Source organism: Callithrix jacchus, chromosome 1, assembly GCF_049354715.1.
Source record: "Callithrix jacchus isolate 240 chromosome 1, calJac240_pri, whole genome shotgun sequence".
Lineage (NCBI taxonomy): Eukaryota > Metazoa > Chordata > Mammalia > Primates > Cebidae > Callithrix > Callithrix jacchus.
The window spans coordinates 24,269,687-24,293,195 of NC_133502.1; the positions used below are offsets into that span (position 1 = coordinate 24,269,687).

At 39.3% G+C, this 23,509-nt stretch overlaps 1 protein-coding gene across 7 annotated transcripts in view; it reads left to right on the forward strand.

Annotated features, from left to right (window-relative positions):
* MYO16 (myosin XVI) overlaps window positions 1-23,509 on the forward strand; it is a 773,187-nt gene that overhangs the window by 207,674 nt on the left and 542,004 nt on the right. For all 7 annotated transcript variants that reach the window (XM_054249238.2, XM_017970444.5, XM_078347436.1 and 4 more), the window contains exon 2: window positions 14,587-14,850. In XM_054249238.2, the coding sequence (XP_054105213.2) occupies window positions 14,625-14,850 (226 nt within the window). In that variant the 5' untranslated portion in view covers window positions 14,587-14,624. The remainder of the gene's footprint in view (window positions 1-14,586; window positions 14,851-23,509) is intronic.

Below are 23,509 nucleotides of genomic sequence, written 5' to 3' on the forward strand. Positions count from 1 at the left end.
AGAATAAAACAGACATCATAAATCCAAAATCGAATATTAAACATGAATTTTAATTTTGTCTCAGGTCTTTTAATGCTGAAAATATTTTACATCAAACAATTAAATAGCAAATATTTTATATCAAAATAATTTTTTAAATAAAATTATTTTCAAGACACAGGAATATCATGAAATATCAAGTAAATTGCAATCATGAACTTTAAGTTACCTGGGTGTATACACACATATGTACATACTTTTTTTTTTTTTGAGATGGAGTCCTGCTCTGTTGCCCAGGCTGGAGTGCAATGGTGTGGTCTTGGCTCACTGCAACCGCCAACTCCTAGGTTCAAGTGATTCTCTTGCCTCAGCCTCCCGAGTAGCTGGGATTACAGGAGACTACCACAATGCCCAGCTAATTTTTTGTATTTTTATTAGAGACAGGGTTTCACCATGTTGGCCAGGCTGTTCTCAAACTAGTGACCTCAGGTGATCCATCTGCCTCAGCCTCCCAAAGTGCTAGGATTACAGGTGTGAGTCACTGTGCCCGGCCATACATACATACTTTTAAATTAAAAAAAAAACTGAATTTAAGTAGAATTATTAATATAAAGCATATGCTTGATCATCTTGTATCTGAAATGTGTAATGTTCATTTTGCAATGTTGCTTCAGACTCAGACTAAAGGAATCCAGGAAGCTGCCTGAATGAAGCCAACAAGGGCTTCTGTTTCTGTAGGAGGGAATCCTGTCTGAGACAGTCTGAGCACCAGAGAATTTGTCTATTAAATACCTTTCTGGCAGGAACAGTGAGCTGAGTCTCTTCCAACCGGAACTAAAGATGTTGATTAAAGATGAAATATGTAGATATGAATTCAGAGCAGAAAATTGTTCAACATTTAAAGGTTCAAAAATGTGTATTTGTGGTAGTGTATCTAAATTTATTTTATTGAGTATAAAACCAAAAAGAACTTCTCTCTTGGGATATAGCCTGTTTGGGCCAGGAATCCAAGCTTGTCTGAGACTCTCTTAATTCCAAAGGATCATCTTCTCCTGGAAGAAATAGAGCAACAAATTGCACTTCCAAATCTTGAAGACACTCAGTAGTGGAAGCATGGTGTTTCGAACGGCAGGAGCATTTAGGAAAAGACAGGTCCTGGCATCCTGCTTATGGCACGCCACCCAAAGGCATCTGAGAACAGCCGTAGGAGGCAGTTCTGATCTTCAAGGGGCCAGGTCTTTTAGAGAAATTCTCATCTGATAAGTCAATAGCTAAGATGGGATCTGTCAGACCTTTGGCTGACACTTCACATGCATTTTATCACTGGATAGTTCCTGCGAGGTAGACACGAGGCACAGAGAGGAAAAGGAATTTGCTCAAGTCACACAACCAATAAATGGTTGAGTGAAGATTTAACATCATGCATTTGGTTCCAAGGGCAGGGCTTCAAATCAGCAGACTCTCCAGAGCCTGGATGTAGCTAGCTGGTCTCTTCAGGGAACCTGGATGGTGGAGGCCCACAGCAGTCTTTGCGCTGCGGCCTTAGCCCTTGGATATGACTTTGGAGCTGTCTGTGGTACAAGCATGGCATAGTACACTCCATTGGCCGTAGGTGTGACTGGACATCTGGGACTACTGGGATAGTGAACCAAAAACATCACATCATGGGGAGAACCTTCAGTTTTATTATTACCCTGAAACAAATCCTAGAAAGAATTATTACTTTATATTTAAATTTATATCCACTGAAAGATTTTTATCATAATCAAATCACTTGTTATTTAAGAAATATGATAAGAGAAATATTAAGTATAGAAAAGCATAGATTGATGTGCAGAAAGTAAATATACCTTACATTATACAGTAATGTTTATGCCATGTGTATTTGTGTTATTCCCATTTTAAAGGGAAAATATTTATTACATTCTCTCACTGAAAAGCATGCCCAAATAATTAGATGGAAACACAAGAAATGGCCTCTTGATACATAAAGTATTAAGAGATAGCTATAAACTAGTGAAATAAAAAATATTGTTGAATTTCTTGAGATGAATTAAATTATTTTATTTCTCTGTCTTTTAGAGAAGCGTTTAAATGTAGGATTACTTGTAGACCTAAATCTTCAAATATTTTAGGGCATAGCATCTATGTCTTGCCCAAATGTAATTTCTTTTAGACTATTTTTTGCTCTAGAAAGAGGGATATGGGCCTGCAGCTTAATTACCAGGATGGTAAAACACAACACATTTTAAAGACTTCAGTGCTTAAGGAAGGTTTTTTTTTAGGTTCTGGGGGAGTAGGTTGAAATTGATTATACCTCTTGTCTTTGAGAATCCTCATTGTTCCTTTGTTTCAGTATCATTGTATGTGCAGTAAAAAAAAAAAAAAGTCTTTGGAATAGTGTTATAACAATGGATTCTGATAATAAACCTTCTGCCAGAGGAGTTGTTGGGAGCACAGATACCAATGTCTCTCTCTCTCTCTCTTTCTGTGTGTGTGTGTGTGTGTGTCTACAGCACCTGCTTGTAAGCATGCTGTTTCCTGAATAACAATCTTTTAGGCTCTCAGAATTTCTAGCAAACACTTTCATAAAGTATGGTAAACAATAAGTTTGTGATTACATTTTTTTGTGAAATACTTCAGCAAAGACTTCATGACTGAAACACCAAAAACAATGGCAACAAAAACCAATATTGCCAAATCGAATCTAATTAAACTAAAGAGCTTCTGCACAGCAAAAGAAACTATCATCAGAGTGAACAGGCAACCTACAGAATGGGAGAAAATGTTTGCAATCTATACATCTGACAAAGGGCTAATATTTAGAATCAACAAAGAATTTAACAAATTAACAAGAAAGAAACAATCCCATCCAAAAGTGGGAGAAGGATATGAACAGACCCTTCTCAAAAGAAGACCTTTATGCAGCCAACAAACATATGAAAAAAAAAGTTCATCATCACTTGTCATTAGAGAAATACCAATCAAAACCACAATGAAATACCATCTCACACCAGTTAGAACGGCTATCATTAAAAAATCAGGAAACGACAGATGCTGGAGAGGATGTGGAGAAACAGGAACACTTTTACATTGTTGGTGGGAGTGTCAATTAGTTCAACCATTGTGGAAGACAGTGTGGCAATTCCTCAAGGATCTAGAACCAGAAATACCATTTGACCCAGCAATCCCATTACTGGGTATATATCCAAAGGATTATAAATTATTCTGCTATAAAGACACATGTACAGTATGTTTATTGCATCGCTGTTCACAATCGCAAAGACTTGGAACCAACCCAAATGCCCATCAATGATAGACTGGATAAGGAAAATGTGGCACATGTACACCATGGAATACTATGAGCCACAAAAATGGATGAGTTCATGTCCTTTGCAGCGATGTGGATAAAACTGGAAACCAGCAATCTCAGCAAACTAACACAGAAACAGAAAACCAAACACTGTATGTTTTCACTCATAAGTGGGAGTTGAACAATGAGAACATGTGGACACAAGAGAAGGGAACATCACACACCAGGGCCTGTCGGGGGTGAGGGACTAGGGGAGGGATAGCATTAGAAATACCTAATGTACATGGCGGTTTGACAGGTGCAGTAAACCACCACAGCACGTGTATACCTATGTAACAAACCTGCGCATTCTGTGCATGTACCCCAGAACTTAAAGTATATTTGTTAAAAGCCCTCATAATGTAGCTCCTTGTGTCGTATCACTTTCTTTCATGTTCCTATAGTGGTAAAAATGCATAACATAAAATGTACCATCTTAACCATGTTTAAGTGTACAGTTCAGCAACGTTAAGTATATTCTCATTGTTATGAAACAGATTTTCTGAAAGTTTTTCTCTTGCACTTCTGAAGCTCTGTACCCATTAAACATCAACCCTCATTTTTCTCTCAGTCCCTGGCAACCACTATTCTACTTTCTGCTTTGGAGTTTGACTTTTGTAGAGACCTCATGTAAGTGGAATCCTACAGTATTTATCTTTTATTGATCCGTTTATTTCACTTAAAAAAGGTCTTCAGTATCCATTCATGTTGTGACCTGTACAAGAACGTCTTCCATTTTAGGCTGAAGAACATTCCATTATATATGTATACTGTGTTTTGTTTACCCAGTCATCCCTGGACATCTGCTTCCACTTCTTGGCAATTGTGGATAGTGCTCTTATGAACATGGGTGTACAAATATCTCTTCTACACCCCGCTTTCAATTATTTTGACGTATACTCAGAAGTAGGATTGTCAGATAGTGTTACAGTTCAATTTTTCATTTCTGGAGACCACTCCATACTGTTTTCCATAGTGGCTGCACCAGTGTACAATCCCAACAGAGAACAAGAATTACAATTTATCTAAATCCTTGCCAACACTTTTTATTTTCTGTTTCTTTGACAGTAGCTATTCTTTCAGATATGAGGTCATACCTTGTCATGGTTTTAACTTCTATTTCTCTTATGATCAATGATGTTGAGCATCTCCTTATATGCTTTTTGGGAATTTGTATATTACCTTAGGAAAGATGTCTATTCAGGTCCCTTTCCCATTTTTAATCAGATTATTTGATTATTTTGTTGTCGAGTTCTAAGAGTTCTTTATATGTTCTGGATATTAACCTCCTATTAGGTATATATTGGTGAATATTTTCTCCCATTCTGTAAGTTGCCTTTTCACGCTGATGATTATGTCCTTTTATGCACAAAAGCTTTTAAGTCTGAGGTAGTCTCATTTATCTATTTTTTCTTTTGTTGTCTGTGATTTTATTGTCATATCTAGAATTCATTGCCAAGTCCAATCTCACAAATATTATAAATATTTTCTCTTTATTTTTTTCTAAGAGTTTTTACAATTTTAGGTCTTCAATCCATTTTGAATTAATTTTGTGTCTAATATAAAATAAGTCCAATTTTATTGTTTGCATGTATCTTATCTTTATGCTTTTATTATTATTTTTTAATTTAAAAACAATATTATTAAGTATGTCCAATCTGTGATAATATTTGCATCTATTAAAATATATCCTCCCTGGTATAAGACATGAATGTTAATAGAAAATAGAAGAGGATATATATGCTTATATGCACACACACATATATGTATTCTTATATAGATTGTGCCCCTAGAAGCAGAATATGAGGAGTCAGGTGCACATTCCTGTGTATTGAGATAGCTCAACAGAGAAAACCCATAAGGGAGTGAAGGAAGCAGGGCATAGCAAAGAAAAGAGCAGAAAAAATATGTAGTCTTTGGCAGAGTCTATTATCATTCCAATCTGCTTTGCTTTAGAGTATAAATGACACCATGGAGTGTCTCTCCTTGAGTGAATGAGACGTGTTTTGGTATCCTTGTGTAGGTCTCTCAGTGACTATGGCTTATGGTATGGGGTTAGGGTCTTCTGCTATCTGGGAGGCTGAGGTTGGCAGGGCAATTGTTCAGAGGAGGGGACAGCTGTGAATCCTTTCAGCCACTACCGAGGTGACATGGTTTGGCTGTGTCCCCACCCAAATCTCATTTTGAATTTTACTCCCATAATGCCCATGTGTTGTGGGAGGGACCTAGTAGGAGATAACTTGAATCATGGGGGTGATTTTCCCATACTGTTCTTGTGGTAACAATTTTCATGAAATCTGATGGCTTTATCAGGGTTTTCCATTTTTGCATCTACCTCATTTTCTCTTGCTGCCACCATGTAAGAAGTGCCTTTCACCTCCCACCATGTTTCTGAGGCCCCCCCAGCCATGGGGAACTGTAAGTCCAATTAAACCTCTTTTCCTTTCCAGTCTCAGGTATATCTTTAACAGCAGTATGAAAATGGACTAATATAGTAAACTGGTACCAGTAGAGTGGTGTGTTACCAAAAATATACCTGAAAATGAGGAAGAAACTTTGGAATTGCATAACAGGCAGAGGTTTGAACTGTTGGGAGGCCTCAGAGGAAGACAGGAACATGTGGGAAAGTTTGGAACTTCCTGGAGACTTGTTGAGTGCTGATAGTGGTATGAACAATAAGGTCCAGGCTGATGTGGTCTCAGATGGAGATGTGGTACTTGTTGGGAACTAGAGCAAAGGTGACTCTTACTACATTTTAGCAAAGAGATGGGTGGCATTTTGCCCTGCCCTAGAGATTCATGGAACTTTGAACTTGTTAGAGATGATTTAGTGCAGCTGGTGAAAGACATTTCTAAGCTGCAAGCCACTTAAGAGGTGACTTGGGTGCTGTTAAAACCATTCAGTTTTAAAAGGGAATTAGTGTAAAAGTTCAGAAATTTTGCAGACTGATGATGCAGTAGAAAAGAAAACCTCATTTTCTGAGGAGAAATTCAAGCCAGCTGCAGAAATTTGCATAAGTAACAAGAAGCTGAATGTTAATCCCCAAGAAAATGCAGAAAATGTCTCCAGCTCATGTCATAGGTCTTCATGGCAGCCCCTCCCACCACAGACCCAGAAGCTTAGGAGGAAAAACTGGTTTCATGGGCCAGGCGAGGGTCCTCATGTTTTGTGCAGCCTAGGGTCCTGGTACCCTGTATCCTAACCACTCTAGCTATTGCTAAAATGGGCCAAGGTTCAGCTCAGCTCAGCTCATGGTTTCAGGGAATGCAAGCCCCAAACCTTGGCAGCTTCCATATGGTGTTGAGCTTGTGGGTACACAGAAGTCAAGAACTGGGGTTTGGGAACCTCCACCTATATTTCAGCAGATGTATGGAAATGCCTGGATGCCCAGGCAAAAGTCTACCGTGGGGCAGGGCCCTCATGGTGAACCTCTGGTAGGGCAGTGTGGAAGGGAAATGTGGGGTCAGAGCCCCCCACAGAGTCCCTACTGGGGCTCTGCCTAGTGGAGCTGTGAGAAGAGTGCTACTATCCTCTAGCCCTCAGAATGGTAGATCCACTGACAGCTTGCACCATGCACCTGGAAAAGCCACAGACTTCACCAGCCCATGAAAGCAGCCAGGAGAGGGGCTATATGCTGCAAAGCCACAGGGGTGGAGCTGTCCAAGACTATGGGAACCTACTTCTTGCATCAGTGTGACCTGGATTTGAGACATGGAGTCAAAGGAGATCATTTTGGAGCTTTAAAGTTTTACTACCCTGCTGTATTTCAGACTTGCATGCGCCCTGTAACCCCTTTGTTTCGACTAATTTCTCTCATTTAGAATGGCTATATTTACCCACTACCTGTACCAGCATTGTATCTAGGAAATAAATAGCTTGCTTTTGATTTTACAGGCTTATAGGCAGAAGGGACTTGCCTTGTCTCAGATGAGACTTTGGACTGTGGACCTTTGGGTTAATGCTAAAATGAGTTAAGTCTTTGGGGGATAGTGGGGAAGGCATGATTTGTTTTGAAATATGAGGACATGAGATTTGGAGGGGCTAGGGGCAGGAAGATATGGTTTGGCTGGGTTCCCAACCACATCTCATCTTGAATTGTTCTCCCATAACTCCCACATGTTATGGGAGGGACCCAGTCGGAGATAATTTGAATCATGGGAGTGGTTTTCTCATGGTAGCGAATTCTCATGGTAGTGAATAAGTCTCAGATGATCTGATGGTTTTATCAGGAATTTCCATTTTTGCGGAAAATCTTCCTCATTTTCTCTTGTCACTGCCGTGTAAGAAGTGCCTTTCACCTCCCGCCATGATTTTGAGGCCTTCCCAGCCACATGGAACTGTAAGTCCAGTTAAATCTCTTTTTCTTCTCAGTCTTGGGTATTTCTTTATCTGTAGCATGAAAATGGACTAATACACCATGTCAGCAGGGGATGGGTAAGGGGAATTGGGTAGGGCATCAACAGCATGCAATTCCATATTCCTGACATCTGAGGTCTTTGGTATAAAGCATCTCCTAAATTAAAAATCTAAGGAGAAATGATTGAAATATAATCATCCACATCAGATAAATAAATATATGTTCTTAATCATCAATGATAGTCTGTTTTTCTTTACAGAAAAAACTCCAATTATTTTGTTTCCTTCTGTTGATTCATTTTCCTTTTTGAAAAAAAGTAGAACAATAAGCAATTTACTTTCATTCATGCCCAGAATATATTGAACCTTTCACTAGAATCCACTTTATTCTCAGCTTTTTGAGGTCTACTCATAAACGGTAAATACATGCCCACTAAAATCTAGTTCAAAAATTAAAGAAAAAGCAGTAGGTGAAAACAGGCACTCCATCCTAATCGTCCTGCTTCCTTGGTGCTCCATGGAGACAGCTGACTCAGCACCAGACAGCAGACTGCCCGTGTTCACCACACATCCCCCTAGCAGGCTCACCTAAGAAGGCATACGTGCCTGCTTGCGTCTGAAGCTTCCAAACCTCCCATGTTGAAAATCATCCAGAACAGTCTTCATGAACCACATAATTTGATCTAGAAATGTTACTACATAATGTAGCTAAAGAAATTGCCGAGGCCGGGTGCGGTGGCTCGCGCCTGTAATACCAGCCCTTTGGGAGGCCGAGGCGTGTGGATCATGAGGTCAAGATATCGAGACCATCCTGGTCAACAAGGATAAACCCCGTCTCTACTAAAAATACAAAAATTAGCTGGGCATGGTGGTGCATGCCTGTAATCCCAGCTACCCAGGAGGCTGAGGCAGTAGAATTGCCTGAACCCAGGAGGCAGAGGTTGCAGTGAGCCGAGATCGCGCCATTGCACTCCAGCCTGGGTAACAGCGAAACTCCGTCTCAAAAGAAAAAGAAATTGCCAAACTATTTTTCTGAATAGCTGTGATATTTTAATTTTGGTCGTAATCTGAATATGCTCCCTCCATTGGCTAGCTCTTTGGACCTCTGTCACAAATCAGGTGGCTATCTTTGTGTAGAGCTCTTGGTTTGTTCTGTGTTCTGCTCCATTGGTCTAAGTGTCTATTCCTCTACCAAGGCCCCAGTTAGGAAATATTGAACAGAGAAATACCAAATGTGGGTGAAGGGGAGGAAGGCAGCAAAACGCACTGCCATGTGTGTACCTATGCAACTATCTTGCATGTTCTGCATATGTACCCCCAAACCTAAAATGCAATAAAAAAAAAAAAGAAAGTGGCCAATAGACTTACATCCTCCAAAAACAGAGGAGTTATTTGAAAGGTTTATTTTTGTTACCTGTAATTTTTTTATTTCATGCTACATTATTTTGTGTTTGTTTAATTTTATCTGAAGCAGATTATTGAAGAAATATATATCTTGGTTGTAGGAAAGATGATTCTACATTTTACTAAATATTTCCAATTTGCTTTTTAATTGTAATGACATTTATAAATATAATCCATGATGTTTTTCATCTTCTTACATTTTCCTATGTGTTAATAAGGTGGAGCATCTTTTGTTAGGTTTGAAAATGTAGCTCTCTTCTTCTGTGGGATTTTGACTTGCATTCAACAAAGTTCCGTTACTATCACTCCTAATAGCTGACTCAGGCTGTGTTGGTTTTTCTATGTAAATAACAATATTTAAAATAACTGATTTTTTCCCTCTTCCTACCCACATTGTATGCTCCTTATTTATTTTCCTTTTTTTCTAAGCTAAGACCTTCATTTTGAGGTAGAAGCAGCAATAAAGGGCCTTCATTTTCTAAATTTTAAACAAAATTTAAAATAGAAACATATTAGTAGATGTTTTATAACAAGCCATCCTTTTATTCCACTGATAAACTACATTCAGGGGTTCATTTTGCTAATATGTATGCATGTATGCTCTTTGCATGTGTTTATATAAGGGATTGACCTGTAATTCTCCTTTCTGGGGATGGCCTTATTTTGGTATCAAGCTTATGCTAGTCTCAGAAAATGAATTGTGCTAAGTTTCATCTTTTTCTATTGTCTGAACGAACTGGATGAAAATGCAGGTTATCCCTGCCTTAAAGACAGGTTAAATCATGTGGGCCATTTTCTTTGTTTGCTTTTATTTCTGGTCTATAGATTTTTAATAACTGATTTAATTTATATAATGGTTACCTAAATTGGTTCATTTCCTACTTCACCTTGAGTCATTTTTTGTAAGTTAGATTGTTCTAGAAGTTGTCAATTTCTCATGTCTTTCTTCACCTTTGCTCTTTCCTTGTTTTATTTCTATTAATTTATAGCATCATTTTATTTTCTTCTTTCTTTTTTGTTTCAGCTTGTGTGTGTGTGTGTGTGCGTGTGTTTCAACTTGTGTGTGTGTGTGCATGTGTGTGCACATGTGTGTGTCTTTCTAACTTCATATGCCAGACACTTTGCTATTGACTTTAAAACTGTATTCTTTTCTAAAATGTAATTAAGATTATTAATTTATTTCTATGAATGACTTTACCTTTATCCACAAAACTATGATGGATTTTCTTTCATCAATGGTTGGTTCTAAAGATTTATTATTTCTGTGATTCTTTTTTTCTCTGAAGCAGGCTTTATGTAGAATTGGCTTTATAAGTTTCTGAACATATGGGGAGGTATGGTTTCATTTCTGTAGTTGACATTCCATTTTCAATTATGTTAAGAAAATGCCTGAGTAGTTTAGGTTCCTCAGAATTTATTGAGATTTGCTTTGCTTTATGGCCTAAAATATAGTTAAGAGCATATATCATCTATGAATTCTTGAAAAAGAATGTGCTTTTTGCAAACTGTCTACAAGTTTTTTTTTTAAATTTTTTATTGCATTTTAGGTTTGGGGGTACATGTGCAGAACATGCAAGACAGTTGCATAGGTACACACATGGCAGTGTGTTTTGCTTCCTTTCTCCCCTTCACCCACATTTGGCATTTCTCCCCAGGCTATCCCTCCCCACCTCCCCCTCCCACTGGCCCTCCCCTTTTCCCCCCATGTACTTAAATCAAATTTTCTGTGCTCTCAGTGATGTTTTACCTCTTTAGCAATCACAGAGATTTGCTTAAAAATCTTGAACATTGAGTGCCCTATGGCCACAAGAAGATTTTTATTCTAGATGATATGAGGCATTTCTGGTAGCTGTACAACAGAATACTTCTTATTTATTTAATTATTATTTTTATATTTTTAGTAGAGACAGGGTTTCACCATGTTGGCCAGGCTGGTCTTGAACTCCTGACCTCATGATCCACCCATCTGGCCCTCTCAAATGGCTGGGATTACAGGCGTGAGCCACTGGGCCTGGCTGAAAATAATATTTCTATAGCAGTTGGGGGTAAATGGACAATGGCTTTTGTGGCCAGAGCTAAATGTCCCAGGGGCCCCAGCACTCCAGGTCCCCACTGAGCCTGCCCCACAGCTGAGGGCATTGGCATTTCCATACCCTACAATGCGTGATGCCCCAGAACAGAGATCGGATGCTCTCCTTTATTCGAATGGGGTGTTGAGAGTATTGTAATTGTAATTGAATAAATAAGTATTCAGACACTGTTTTTTTCAAGATATGAAAATAACATATATAATTTCCATCTCTTGAAAAAAATAGTGTCTGAATATATATATGTAATATGGCTTTAGTGCAAGAGAGAAGGGCTTTACTTCTTTCCCTGCCTGTGAAGTCTACATGCCTGATTCACACCCACTCTTGAGTTCTGGCCAGGAGGCTTCTTACCCCGTTCAAATTGTTACAAAGTTCAGCTAGAGAATTCCTTCTCCCTGTGGAGTTTTACCCCCTGCTCCTCTGGCCACCCTCCCAATTGTTCCCTGTGGTGCCAGGCAGGAATGGGCTGCTTGACAACCCAGCGAGCTCCCAGGGCCTTTCTGCTGCTTCCTCTACTCCTGTATTTTGCTCAGCTCTCTTAACTTGACTCGGTTCCAGGTAAAGTCGGAAACTTCTCCTACAAACAGACTTTTAGTTTCTCCAGTTGGGAGAGGGTATGTTCAGGAGAGGAGCGTCTCTCTTTCCCACTTTGGCATATGGGGCACTCATTGCATTTTAGGTGTCTCCCAGGTCCTGCAGGAACAGTTCACTTCCTTCAGAGGGTCTGGGGGTCCTCTTGGGATTGCTGGTTTCTTCTTGAAGTTTATCTGGAGCTACAATTCACAAGGCAAGCCTCCACATGCTGTTCTTTTCAGAGCTGCAATCTAATCCTGCCTCCCATCAGCCATGATCCCCGTGTTGTCTTATAGATTCTTTCTTTCGTTTCTTTTTGAGATAAACTGGTCATATCATACATTTTATAGATTCATTGACATGTACATGCATGACACAGCTGGCCCACTTGTAATTAGATTAGAAGAAAGACAAAATGCCCAATAAATTTTCAGAGTATAAAAGAAACAATTTATAAACTAATGTTTTAGATCAAAACTTGGGGAATTATTTAACAAAATTACACTAAAAATCAAGATTTGAGACATGAATGAATTTGAAATTTAACAATCATGGCCTCTGAGTTTTCCAAATTGTAAAGGAAAATAAGAAAATTAATATAAGAGCCACCCTGTACATTCTCTCCTGATAGCCTGAGAGGGTTAACTCAATGAATTATGATCTGTCACCATGGATTCCTTAAGAGTTAATCGAAAATTTCGCCAAGAGACCCTTCTTAAGAGTTACAAACTAGAGGACTGCTGTGTTTATTAGATGATCCTCAGCCATCAACTGCTGGCTAATCAGCACATGGCACTCCGTGATGTTATTTGTTTTAATTCTTTAGGTGTTTTTTGTGTGTGTGTGGTTGTTTGTTTGTTTTTGGCCCTGTTGATCCCCTGGGCATTTAATGACAAGCCAGGAAAGTCACAGAAGTCAAAGTGTCAGAAGCATCAAAGTCAATCAATCAACCCCGTGCAGTTTTCTAAACAGATGTGAAGCGGAAGACATGCACACCTCTTTAGTAATGAGCTCTCTCACACAATCTGTCTGTGGCAGTGATCACAGCTTTTATAAAGTACATGTACTCCACAGCCATTCGTCGTCATTTCAGAACCGCTGTTGTCTATTTGCATTTAGGTCTCGGGAAAGGGAACATTTTGTGTATAGCTAGCTGATACTTCTCACATCACTTTCACAAATACTCATGAAGAGTGTTATGAAAACATATGATACTAACATGTATAGCTTTTGTCAATGCAAATAAATGAACACAAAATCCCCCAAAGTGGCTTCTTTTTCTTCCTACATCTTACATAAAAACACTTATATATTCAGTACCTAGCATTAGAGAATCACAGAGCTTTGGTTTCTTTCTCCTTTATGGAGCATTTTTTAGTCTGTTTATCTAATTGTCTCTTTAATCTTAGACAAGTCACAGCCTCTCTCGAGTTAGTTTACTTTATGCGCTAAACAGGGGTGGTTATGCTGGTGCAGCTGAGGGCTGTGAGAATAAAAAAGACATAAAGTGTCACAAGAAACAGAAGTAGAAATAATATTGTCCGAACTTCTTGTTCCTTCAAGGAACATGGCATCTTGCTGAAGATGATCTATGCCCTTAGTATATGATCTCAGATACGACATCTGATCAACCACATTTTGTAAATGCATGGTTACTTTAACCTCCTGGGACTTTACGTCATAAATATCTTAATAATATATAAACACATCTGAATCTATTTGCAAGCCAGCTTCTAGAGTTTTTAATGCTTTAACATTGATTTTCTGCCAATAGTAAAATTTTAGCCTGGTGACAAATGTAAGGGTTGGAACAATTCCATTACAGGTGCTTTGAGGGGTGTTTATAGCAAGTAGCCTTTTGAAACAAAGTGAATATTTTAAGTTTCAGAAATGGAAATTCAGTTTGTTAATCACTATATAAATAAAACAAAGACCATAGCAGCCAAAATTCTCTTCACAATTTTGAGAAATATCTCTGTGCCAACCCTCAGTCTTTATACTTAACCACAGGTTTCTTGGAAATGAATTTCAGTGATTATGAGAAAAAGAGTCTAGCAATAAATTGGTGAAAAATGACCACTATATCACATAAGGAGTTGATAGCACATATGTTCTTGTTTCCTCACTGTGTCACCCAGACTGTAGTACAGCAAGTCCAATTCTAGCTCACTGAAACCCTAAAACTCCTGGGCTTATGCGATCCCCCACCTCAGTCTCCCAAGTAGCTGGGACTACAGCCACATGCCATCACACCTAGCTAACTTAAAACATTTTGTTTTTTAGCAATGGGGACTTCCCATGTTGCCCAGGCAAGTCTTAAACCTCTGGTTTCAAGCGATCCTTCCGTCTCAACCTCTCAAAACACCGGAATTATAGGCTTGAGCCATCATACCTGGCAGCTTATATATTGTGTTGCATTAAATTAAGAAAGTCATGATTAGTCACAGTTGGAATGACTTTATGCCAACATTTAACATGCAAGTTAGTATTATTCAACTAGACGGAAGGAGCTTGACACAACAGTGAAATCTGGAGGCTTTCGATATGGATTGAAAGAAATAGGCAGGGATGGGTGGTTAGAAATTGTATTGAGCTTAACTACATATGATGTCTAATTCTACCATTTGTTTTATTACCACAGAATCTTGAGAAACACACAAACTGTTTTCCCCCAATCCATAAAAGGGACTTTGGATTTGCATATCAAGTGCAAGGAGCATTACTGCATTCATGACCTGTGCACTGGGCAATATAAAATCAAGTGTGCTGTGGTACACACTGATTGTGGTTATATTAATAGTTCTGGTGACGCTCCCCTTGCATTTCTTCCAGGTTGCTTTCAGCTATGTAACGTTTTCCGATCCCATGAGATGGAAATCGACCAGTGCTTGCTGGAGTCCCTTCCCCTTGGCCAACGGCAGCGTCTGGTGAAGCGCATGCGCTGTGAGCAAATCAAAGCCTACTATGAGCGTGAGAAGGCTTTTCAGAAGCAGGAGGGGTTCCTGAAAAGGCTGAAACATGCAAAGAATCCGAAAGTTCACTTCAACCTCGCGGACATGATACAGGACGCCATTATCCACCACAATGACAAAGAAGGTACATGATAAGAACGAAGAACCCATTTTCTGAAGTGGTTTTTCATGATTGATTTTTGTTGGTTTGTTGTTCTTTGATAGAGTGATTGAGCAGAAAAGTCATTTTAAATATTGGAGACTCCTCTCCTTTAACAGTTTGAATTATTCAAGAAAAAAAGGTCTTTCCAAAGAACACTATTAAAAGTCCTGCCTCCTAGTAAGATGGAAATATGTGTGTGTGTGTGTATGTATATATATGTGTGTGTGTATATATATATACACACACATGCACACACACACATACATATGTATATATAGTGGTGAAATCGTATTTTTTTAAATTATTGTACTTTAGGTTCTGGGGCACATGTGCAGATCATGCAGTATTGCTGCATAGGTACACACATGGCAATGTGGTTTGCTGCCTCCATTCCCCCGTCACCTACATCTGGCATTTCTCCCCATGGTATCCTTCCCTGACCTCCACATCACCCTCCCTGCTGTCCCTCCCTTGGCACCTCCTCAACAGACCTGTGTGTGATGCTCCCCTCCCTGTGTCCATGTGTTCTCATTGTTCAACACCTGCCTATGAATGAGAACATGTGGTGTTTGATTTTCTGTTCTTGTGTCAGTTTGCTGAGAATAATGGTTTCCAGGTTCAACTATGTCCCTGCAAATGACATGAACTCATCATTTCTCATGGCTTCATAGTATTCCATGGTGTATATGTGTCACATTTTCCTTGTCCAGTCTATCATCGATGGGCATTTGGGTTGGTTCCAGGTCTCTGCTATTGTAAACAGTGCTGCTATGAACATACATATGCCTGTGTCTTTATAATAGAATGATTTATAATCCTTTGGTTATATACCCAGTAATGGGATTGCTGGGTCAAATGGAGTTTCTATTTCTAGGTCCTTGAGGAAGCGCCACACTGTCTTCCACAATGGTTGAACTAGTTTACACTCCCAACAACAGTGTAAAAGCATTCCTATTTCTCCACATCCTCTCCAGCATCTGTTGTCTCCTGATTTTTTAATGATTGCCATTCTAACTGGTGTCAGGTGGTATCTCAATGTGGTTTTGATTTGCATTTCTCTAATAATCAGTGATGGTGGGCATTTTTTTTATATGTTTCTTGGCCTCATATATGTCTTCTTTTGAAAAATGTCTCTTCATATCCTTCTCCCACTTTTGGATGGGTTTGTTTTTCTTCTAAATCTGTTTTAGTTCTTTGTAGATTTTGGATATTAGCCCTTTGTTAGATGGGCAGATTGCAAAAATTTTTTCCCATTCTGTTGGTTGCCAGTTCACTCTAATGATTGTTTCTTTCACTGTGCAGAAGCTCTGGAATTTGATTAGGTCCCATTTGTCTATTTTGGCTTTTGTTACCAATGCTTTTGGTGTTTTAGTCATGAAGTTCTTGCCTATGCCTATGTCCTGAATGGTTTTGCGTAGGTTTTCTTCTAGGGTTTTTATGATGTTAGATCTTAAAAGTCTTTAATCCATCTGGAATTAATTTTAGTGCAAGGTGTCAGGAAGGGGTCCAGTTTCTGCTTTCTACACACTGTTAGCCAGTTTTCCCAATGCCATTTATTAAATAGGGAATCATTTCCCCATTGCTTGTTTTTGTCAGGTTTGTCAAAGATCAGATGGTTGTAAATGTGTGGTGTTGCCTCCAGGGCCTCTATTTTGTTCCATTGGTCTATATCTCTGTTTTGGTAGAAGTACCATGTTATTTTGCTTACTGTAGCTTTGTAGTATAGTTTGAAATTAGGTAGCATGATGTTTTTGGCTTTGTTCTTTTTGCTTAAGATTGTCTTGGCTATTCAGGATCTCTTTTGGTTCCATATGAATTTTAAGGTGATTTTTTCCAGTTCTGTGAAGAAGGTCATTGGTAGCTTGATGGGGATAATGTTGAATCTATAGATTACTTTGGGCAGTATGGCCATTTTCACAGTATTGATTCTTCTTAACCATGAGCATGGAATGTTTCTACATTTGTTTGTGTCCTCTCTTATTTCCTTGAGAACGGTTTGTAGTTCTCCTTGAAGAGGTCGTTTACATCCTTTGTTAGTTGTGTTTTAGGTATTTTATGCTCTTTGTAGCAATTGTGAACAGGAGTTCCCTCATGATTTGGCTCTCTGTTAGTCTGTTATTGGTGTATAGAAATGACTTTGATTTCTGCACATTGGTTTTGTATCCTGAGACTTTGCTGAAGTTGCTTATCAGTTTAAGGAGATTTTGGGCTGAGACGATAGTCTTCTAAATATGCATCTGCAAATAAATATGTTATCTGCAAATAGAGAAAATTTGACTTCCTCTTTTCCTAATTGAATACCCTCCATTATTTTTTCTTGCCTAATTGCTCTGGCTAGAACTTCCAATAGTATATTGAATAGGAGTGGTGACAGAGGCCATCCTTGTCTAGTGCCAGATTTCAAAGGGAATACTTCCAGTTTTTGCCCATTCAGTATGATATTGGCTGTAGGTTTGTTGTAAATAGCTTTTATTATTTGGAGATATGTTCCTTCAATACCTAGTTTATTGAGAGTTTTTAGCATAAAGTGCTCTTGAATTTTGTTGAAGGCCTTCTCTGCATCTATTGAGATAATCATGTGGTTTTTGTCTTTGGTTCTGTTTATGTGGTGGATTACATTTATAGACTTGCGTATGTTGAACCAGCTGTGTATCCCCTGAATGAAGGCTACTTGATCATGATGGATAAGCTTTTTGATAGGCTGTTGCAATTGGTTTGCCAGTATTTTATTGGAGATTTTTACATCTATGTTCATTATGGATATTGGCCTGAAGCTTTCTTTTTTTGTTGAGTCTCTGCCCGGTTTTGGTATCAGGATGATGTTGGTCTCATAAAATGATTTGAGAACAATTCCCTCTTTTTGTATTGTTAGGAATAGTTTCAGAAGGAATGGTACCAGCTCTTTTTTGTCTGGTAGAGTTCAGCTGTGAACCCATCTGGACCTGGACTTTTTTTGGTTGTAGGCTATTCATTGCTGCTTCAACTTCAGCCCTTGTTATTGGTCTGTTCAAGGTTTCAACTTCTTCCTGGTTTAGGCTTGGGAGGGTGCAAGTGTCTAGGAATTTATCCATTTCTTCCAGGTTTACTGGTTTATGTGCATAGAGTTGTTTGTAGTAGTTTTTGATTGTAATTTGTATTTCTGTGGAGTCAGTGGTTATATCCCCTTTATCGTTTTTTATTGCATCTATTTGAGTCTTCTCCCTTTCCTTTTTTATTAATCTGGCTAGTGGTCTGTCTATTTTGTTGATCTTTTCAAAAAACCAACTCCTGGATTTATTGATGTTTTGAAGGATTTTTTTTGTGTGTCTCTATCTCCTTCAGTTCTGCTCTGATCTTAGTTATTTCTTGTCTTCTGCTAGGTTTTGAGTTTTTTTGTATCTTGATCCTCTAGCTCTTTCAATTTTGACAATAGGGTGATGATTTTAGATCTTTTCTCACTTCTCTGATGGGCATTTATTGCTATAAATTTCCCTCTAGACACTTCTTTGAATGTGTCCCAGAGATTCTGGTATGTTGTATCTTCATTCTCGTTGGTTTTGAAGAACATCTTTATTTCTGCCTTCATTTCATTGTTTATCCAGTTGACATTCAGGATACAGTTATTCAGTTTCTATGAAGTTGTGTGGTTCTGAGTTGGTTTCTTAATTTTGAGTTCTTATTTGATTGCACTGTGGTCTGAGAGACTGTTAGGATTTCTGTTCTTTTACATTTGCTGAGTAGTGATTTACTTCCAATTATGTGATCAGTTTTAGAGTAGGTGCCACGCGGTGCTGAGAAGAATGTATATTCTGTGGATTTGGGGTAGAGATTTTTGTAGATGTCTATTAGGTACACTTGGTCCAGACCTGAGTTCAAGTCCTGGATATCCTTGTTAATTTTCTGTCTTGTTGATCTGTTTAATATTGACAGTCGAGTGTTAAAGTCTCCCACTATTATTGTGTGGGAGTCTAAGTCTCTTTTAGGTCATTAAGAACTTGCTTTATGAACCTAGGTGCTCCTGTATTGGGTGCATATATATTTAGGATCATTAGCTCTTTTTGATGCATTGATCCTTTTACCATTATGTAATACCTTTCTTTGTCTCTTTTGATCTTTGTTGGTTTAAAGTCCATTTTATCAGAGACTAGGATTGCAACTCCTGCTTTTTTTTGCTCTCCATTTGCTTGATAAATCATCCTCCATCCCTTTATTTTTAGCCGACGTGTGTCCTTGCATGTGAGATGTGTTTCCTGAATACTGCACACCCATTGTGTTTTGACTTTTTATCCAATTTGCCAGTCTGTGTCTTTTGATTGGGGCATTTAACCCATTTACATTTAGGGTTAATATTGTTATGTGTGAATTTGATCCTGTCATTTTGATGCTAGCTGGTTGTTTTGCCCATTAGTTGATGCAGTTTCTTCATTGTGTCAATGCTCTTTACCTTTTGATATGTTTTTGGAGTGGCTGGTACTGGTTGTTCCTTTCCTTGTTTAGTGCTTCTTTCAGGAGCTCTTGTAAGGCAGGCCTAGTGGTGATGAAATTTCTCAGCAATTGCTTGTTTATAAAGGATTTTCTTTCTCCTTCCCTTATGAAGCTTAGTTTGGCTGGATATGAAATTCTAGGTTGAAAGTTCTTTTCTTTAAGGATGTTGAATATTGGCCCCTACTGTGTTCTGGCTTGTAGAGTTTCTGCTGAAAGTTCCACTGTGAGTCTGATGGGCTTCCCATTGTGGGTAACCCAACCTTTCTCTCTTGCTTCCCTTAGCATTTTTTCCTTCATTTCAACCCTGGTGAATCTGATGATTATGTGCCTTGGGGTTGCTCTTCTTGAGGAATATCTTTGTGGTGTTCTCTGTATTTCCTGGACTTGAATGTTGGCCTGCCTTGCTAGGTTGGGGAAGTTATCCTAGGTAATATCCTGGGAAGTGTTTTCCAGCTCGGATTCATTCTCTCTGTCACATTCAGGTACACCTATCAAACATAGACTGGGTCTGTTCACATCGTCCCATATTTCTTGGAGGCTTTGTTCATTTCTTTTCACATTTTTTCTCTATTCCTGCCTTCTCATTTTATTTCATTGAGTTGATCTTCAATCTCTGATATCCTTTCTTCTGCTTGGTTAATTCAGCTATTGAAACTTGTGTACGCTTTGCAAAGTTCTCATGCTGTGTTTTTCAGCTCCATCAAGTCATTTATATTCTTCTCTAAGCTGTTTATCCTAGTTAGCATCTCATCTAACCTTTGTTCTAGGTTCTTGGTTTCTTTGCATTGGGTTAGAACATGTTCTTTTAGCTCTGAGAAATGTGTTATTACCCACCTTCTGAATCCTGTTTGTGTAAATTCATCCAATTCCTTCTCCATCCATCTTTGATCCCTAGCTGGTGAGGAGTTATGATCCCTTGGAGGAGGAAAGGCACTCTGGTTTTTCCTGTTTTCCTCCTTTTTGCACTGGTTTCTTCCCATCTTAGTGGTTTTATCTACCTGTGGTCTTTGTAGTTGATGACTTTTGAATGGGGTCTCTGAATGGATGTCCTTGTTGCTAATGTTGAAGCTATTTCTTTCTGCTTCTTAGTTTTGCTTCTGACAGTCAGGCTCCTGTGCCGCAGGTCTTTGGAGGTCCACTCCAGACCCTGCTTGCCTAAGGATTGCCCACAGGAGCTGCAGAACAGCAAGGGTTGCCACAGGTTTCTTCCTCTGCTATCCTCGTCCCAGAAAGTACCCGCCAGATGTCAGCCTGAGCTCCCCTTTATGAGGTGTCTCCTTGGGTATACGGGGGTTGGGGAACTGCTTGAAGAGATAGTCTGTCCCTTATAGGAGCTCAAGTACTGTGCTGGGAGCTCCACTTTCCATGCAGAGCTGCTGGGCAGGTATCTTTGTCTGCTGCAGCTGAACTCATAACCACCTCTATTCCCAGGTGCTCTGTCCTAGGAAGGTTGGCTTTATTTATAAGTCCCTGTTGTGCTGCTGCCTTTTTTTATAGATGCCCTGCACCTCACGGAGTAGTGTAGTCACAGTCTGCCAGCAGAGGCATTACTGAGCTGCTGCAGGCTCTGCCCTTCTGTTGTGTGAAGTGTCTCGGTCTTGGAGGACTGCCTCGGTAGTGGGGGGCACCCTTCCCCCCTCTGAATTGGACAGTCCTTGGTCTAGCTGTGCTTTCTGTGAAACTCTCATTCCAGAGTGTTTCAGGTTGCTTGTTTTGTGGGGGTGGTACCTGCTGAGCCAGTTTCCCTGGCTCCCTGTCTTAGCCCTCTCCCTTTCAATTGAATGGGTGGCTCTGTCTCCCAGGAGTTCCAGGTGCCACCTGATAAGGCAGCCCAGACTTGTGTGAGTTTCTGTGTGCTGACCTGGCACTGGCTGAAACCGCCATGCTGAAAAGTCATGGTGCTTTTCATCCCAGGAATCTCCTGGTCAGTAGGCAGCGAAAACTTGTTTGGGAATGCAGTGAGCACTCACCCTCTGTGCTGCTCTCACTGGGAACTGCACTCTGGAGCTGTTCCTATTTAGCCATCTTGGATCCCTCTGTCAAAATTATATTTTTTAAAAGAATTATCTATCAGAAATACAAGTGAGTTCTTTTCAATTTGTCCATTTCTAATTATTAGGGAAACATTTTATCAATGATTTTTTTTTCTATTTAAAAAATTTTTATAGAGACAAGGTCTCACTGTCTTGACCAGGCTTGTCTCCAACTCCAGGGCTTAAGCAGTCCTCCAGCCTCAGTCTCCCTGAGTGCAGGGTTTACAGTGAATTTTTTTCCTGATGATGATTTTTGGCTGTGAAACTTGTTAATCCTTAGCTCATGCTTGGATAGATGGAGCAATAATGTCACCCCCACCCCCCCCGACTCTCAGGAGTCAATTTCTTTCTCTCTTAAAGTTGTCTGGCTTCTGGTATCAAATTTTTCTAAGGTTATCCAATACAAATCTCAATTTTCTTCACAAGACTATTAAATTTTTCACTTTTCATATATTCTTGTGTGTGAGTTTTTCTGTTTTTCTCTATAGTACCCACTTTCCCAAGTTCTAATGTGAGAGGAATGTTCCGGCTCTGGATGTAATTCAAAGAAACAGATATAAATCAATTTACCTTGATTGGTTCTCAAATCAGTGTTTGAATGAATCTAAAATAAGCATTCTTCACAATTCATTATTCACAGTTTGAAATCCAAAAAGCTCTGAAATCATTTTGGTAGCTCATTAAGTGGTAAAACTTGACCTGACGTATTTATGGTTGATAACCTGCTCAGTTTGGAAAAATAATAAATTCAGTAATATATGTGCTTTGAAAGCTTTCAAATAAGAAAACTTACAGCACATTATATATAATAATAGTTATGTATAGTAAGAAGACTCAAGTCATTCTTTTCATGGTTTTGTGTGGGCTTTTTCTAGTCAAACTGGAATACTCTGAGAAGTTCTGATTTTTTTTTTTGTCTTAAACTGCAATAACAGTAACTGAATCTTGAGCTGGAAAGTACCTACAAACACTTGGTCTGATCCTCTTACTTTACCCATGAAGGAACTGAAATTCAGCCATTGTATCACATTCTCTGGAAAGCTGTCTGGAGCACTCTGACCTTCCACTTTATTATTCTCCTCTCACCTACAGCTGTTCATTTAATGGCCATCTCCTCTGTGAGTCTGTGAGCACATCGAAGGTAGGGACAATGCCCATTAGGGTCATTGCTCCCTCCTGCCCATTTCATAACTTCCAGCAGCGTGGAGTAAAGGAGACCAAAGTGAGCGATTCCTGTTCAACACACAGTAGTCGTTACAACAAACTTAAATTAGAAAGCAGGTATTTAAACCGAAGTCCTATGTTGATTTGAATGTATTAAAACACAAAAATTCATTGGTGCCAGGTGCAGTGGCTCACACCTATAATCCTAACACTTCAGGAGGCAGAGGTGGAAGGATCACTTGAGGCTGGGAATTTGAGACAAGCCTGGGCAACACTTTAAGACCCCGTCTCTACGAAATATTTTTTAAAATTAGCTGGACACGGTGGTGCATGCCCAGCTACTCAAGAAGCTGAGGTGCGATGCTGTTTGAGTCCGGGGGTTAAGACTATAGTGAGCCATGTTGGTGACCCACACTCCAATCTGTGCGACAGAGCAAGACCCTGTCTCAGAAACGCTTTTTAAAATGTATTTGAGGCCGGGCGTGGTGGCTCACACCTGTAATCCCAGCACTTTGGGAGGCTGAGGTGGGTGGATCATGAGGTCAAAAGATTGAGACCATCCTAGTCAACATGGTGAAACCCCGTCTCTACTAAAAATACAAAAAACATTAGCTGGGCATGGTGGTGTGTGCCTGTAATCCCAGCTACTCAGGAGGCTGAGGCAGGAGAATTGCCTGAACCCAGGAGGTGGAGGTTGTGGTGAGCCAAGATCGCACCATTGCACTCCAGTCTGGGTAACAAGAATGAAATTGTCTCAAAAAAATAAAATAAAAAATGTATTGTAAACGTTTTAAAATCTCTTGTGCCAAATACCTACAGTACAAAATAATGTCTAGGTTAGGGTTAAAAGAAAATTCATAGTAGTAAAGTACTAAACCAAAAGCCAAGAAATAGTTATTGTGTAAGTTATGTTTCCCCAAACATTCATGTCATACAATCTGAATTAGTCCTTTCTAAGCAGTTGTTGTAGGTGTGACACT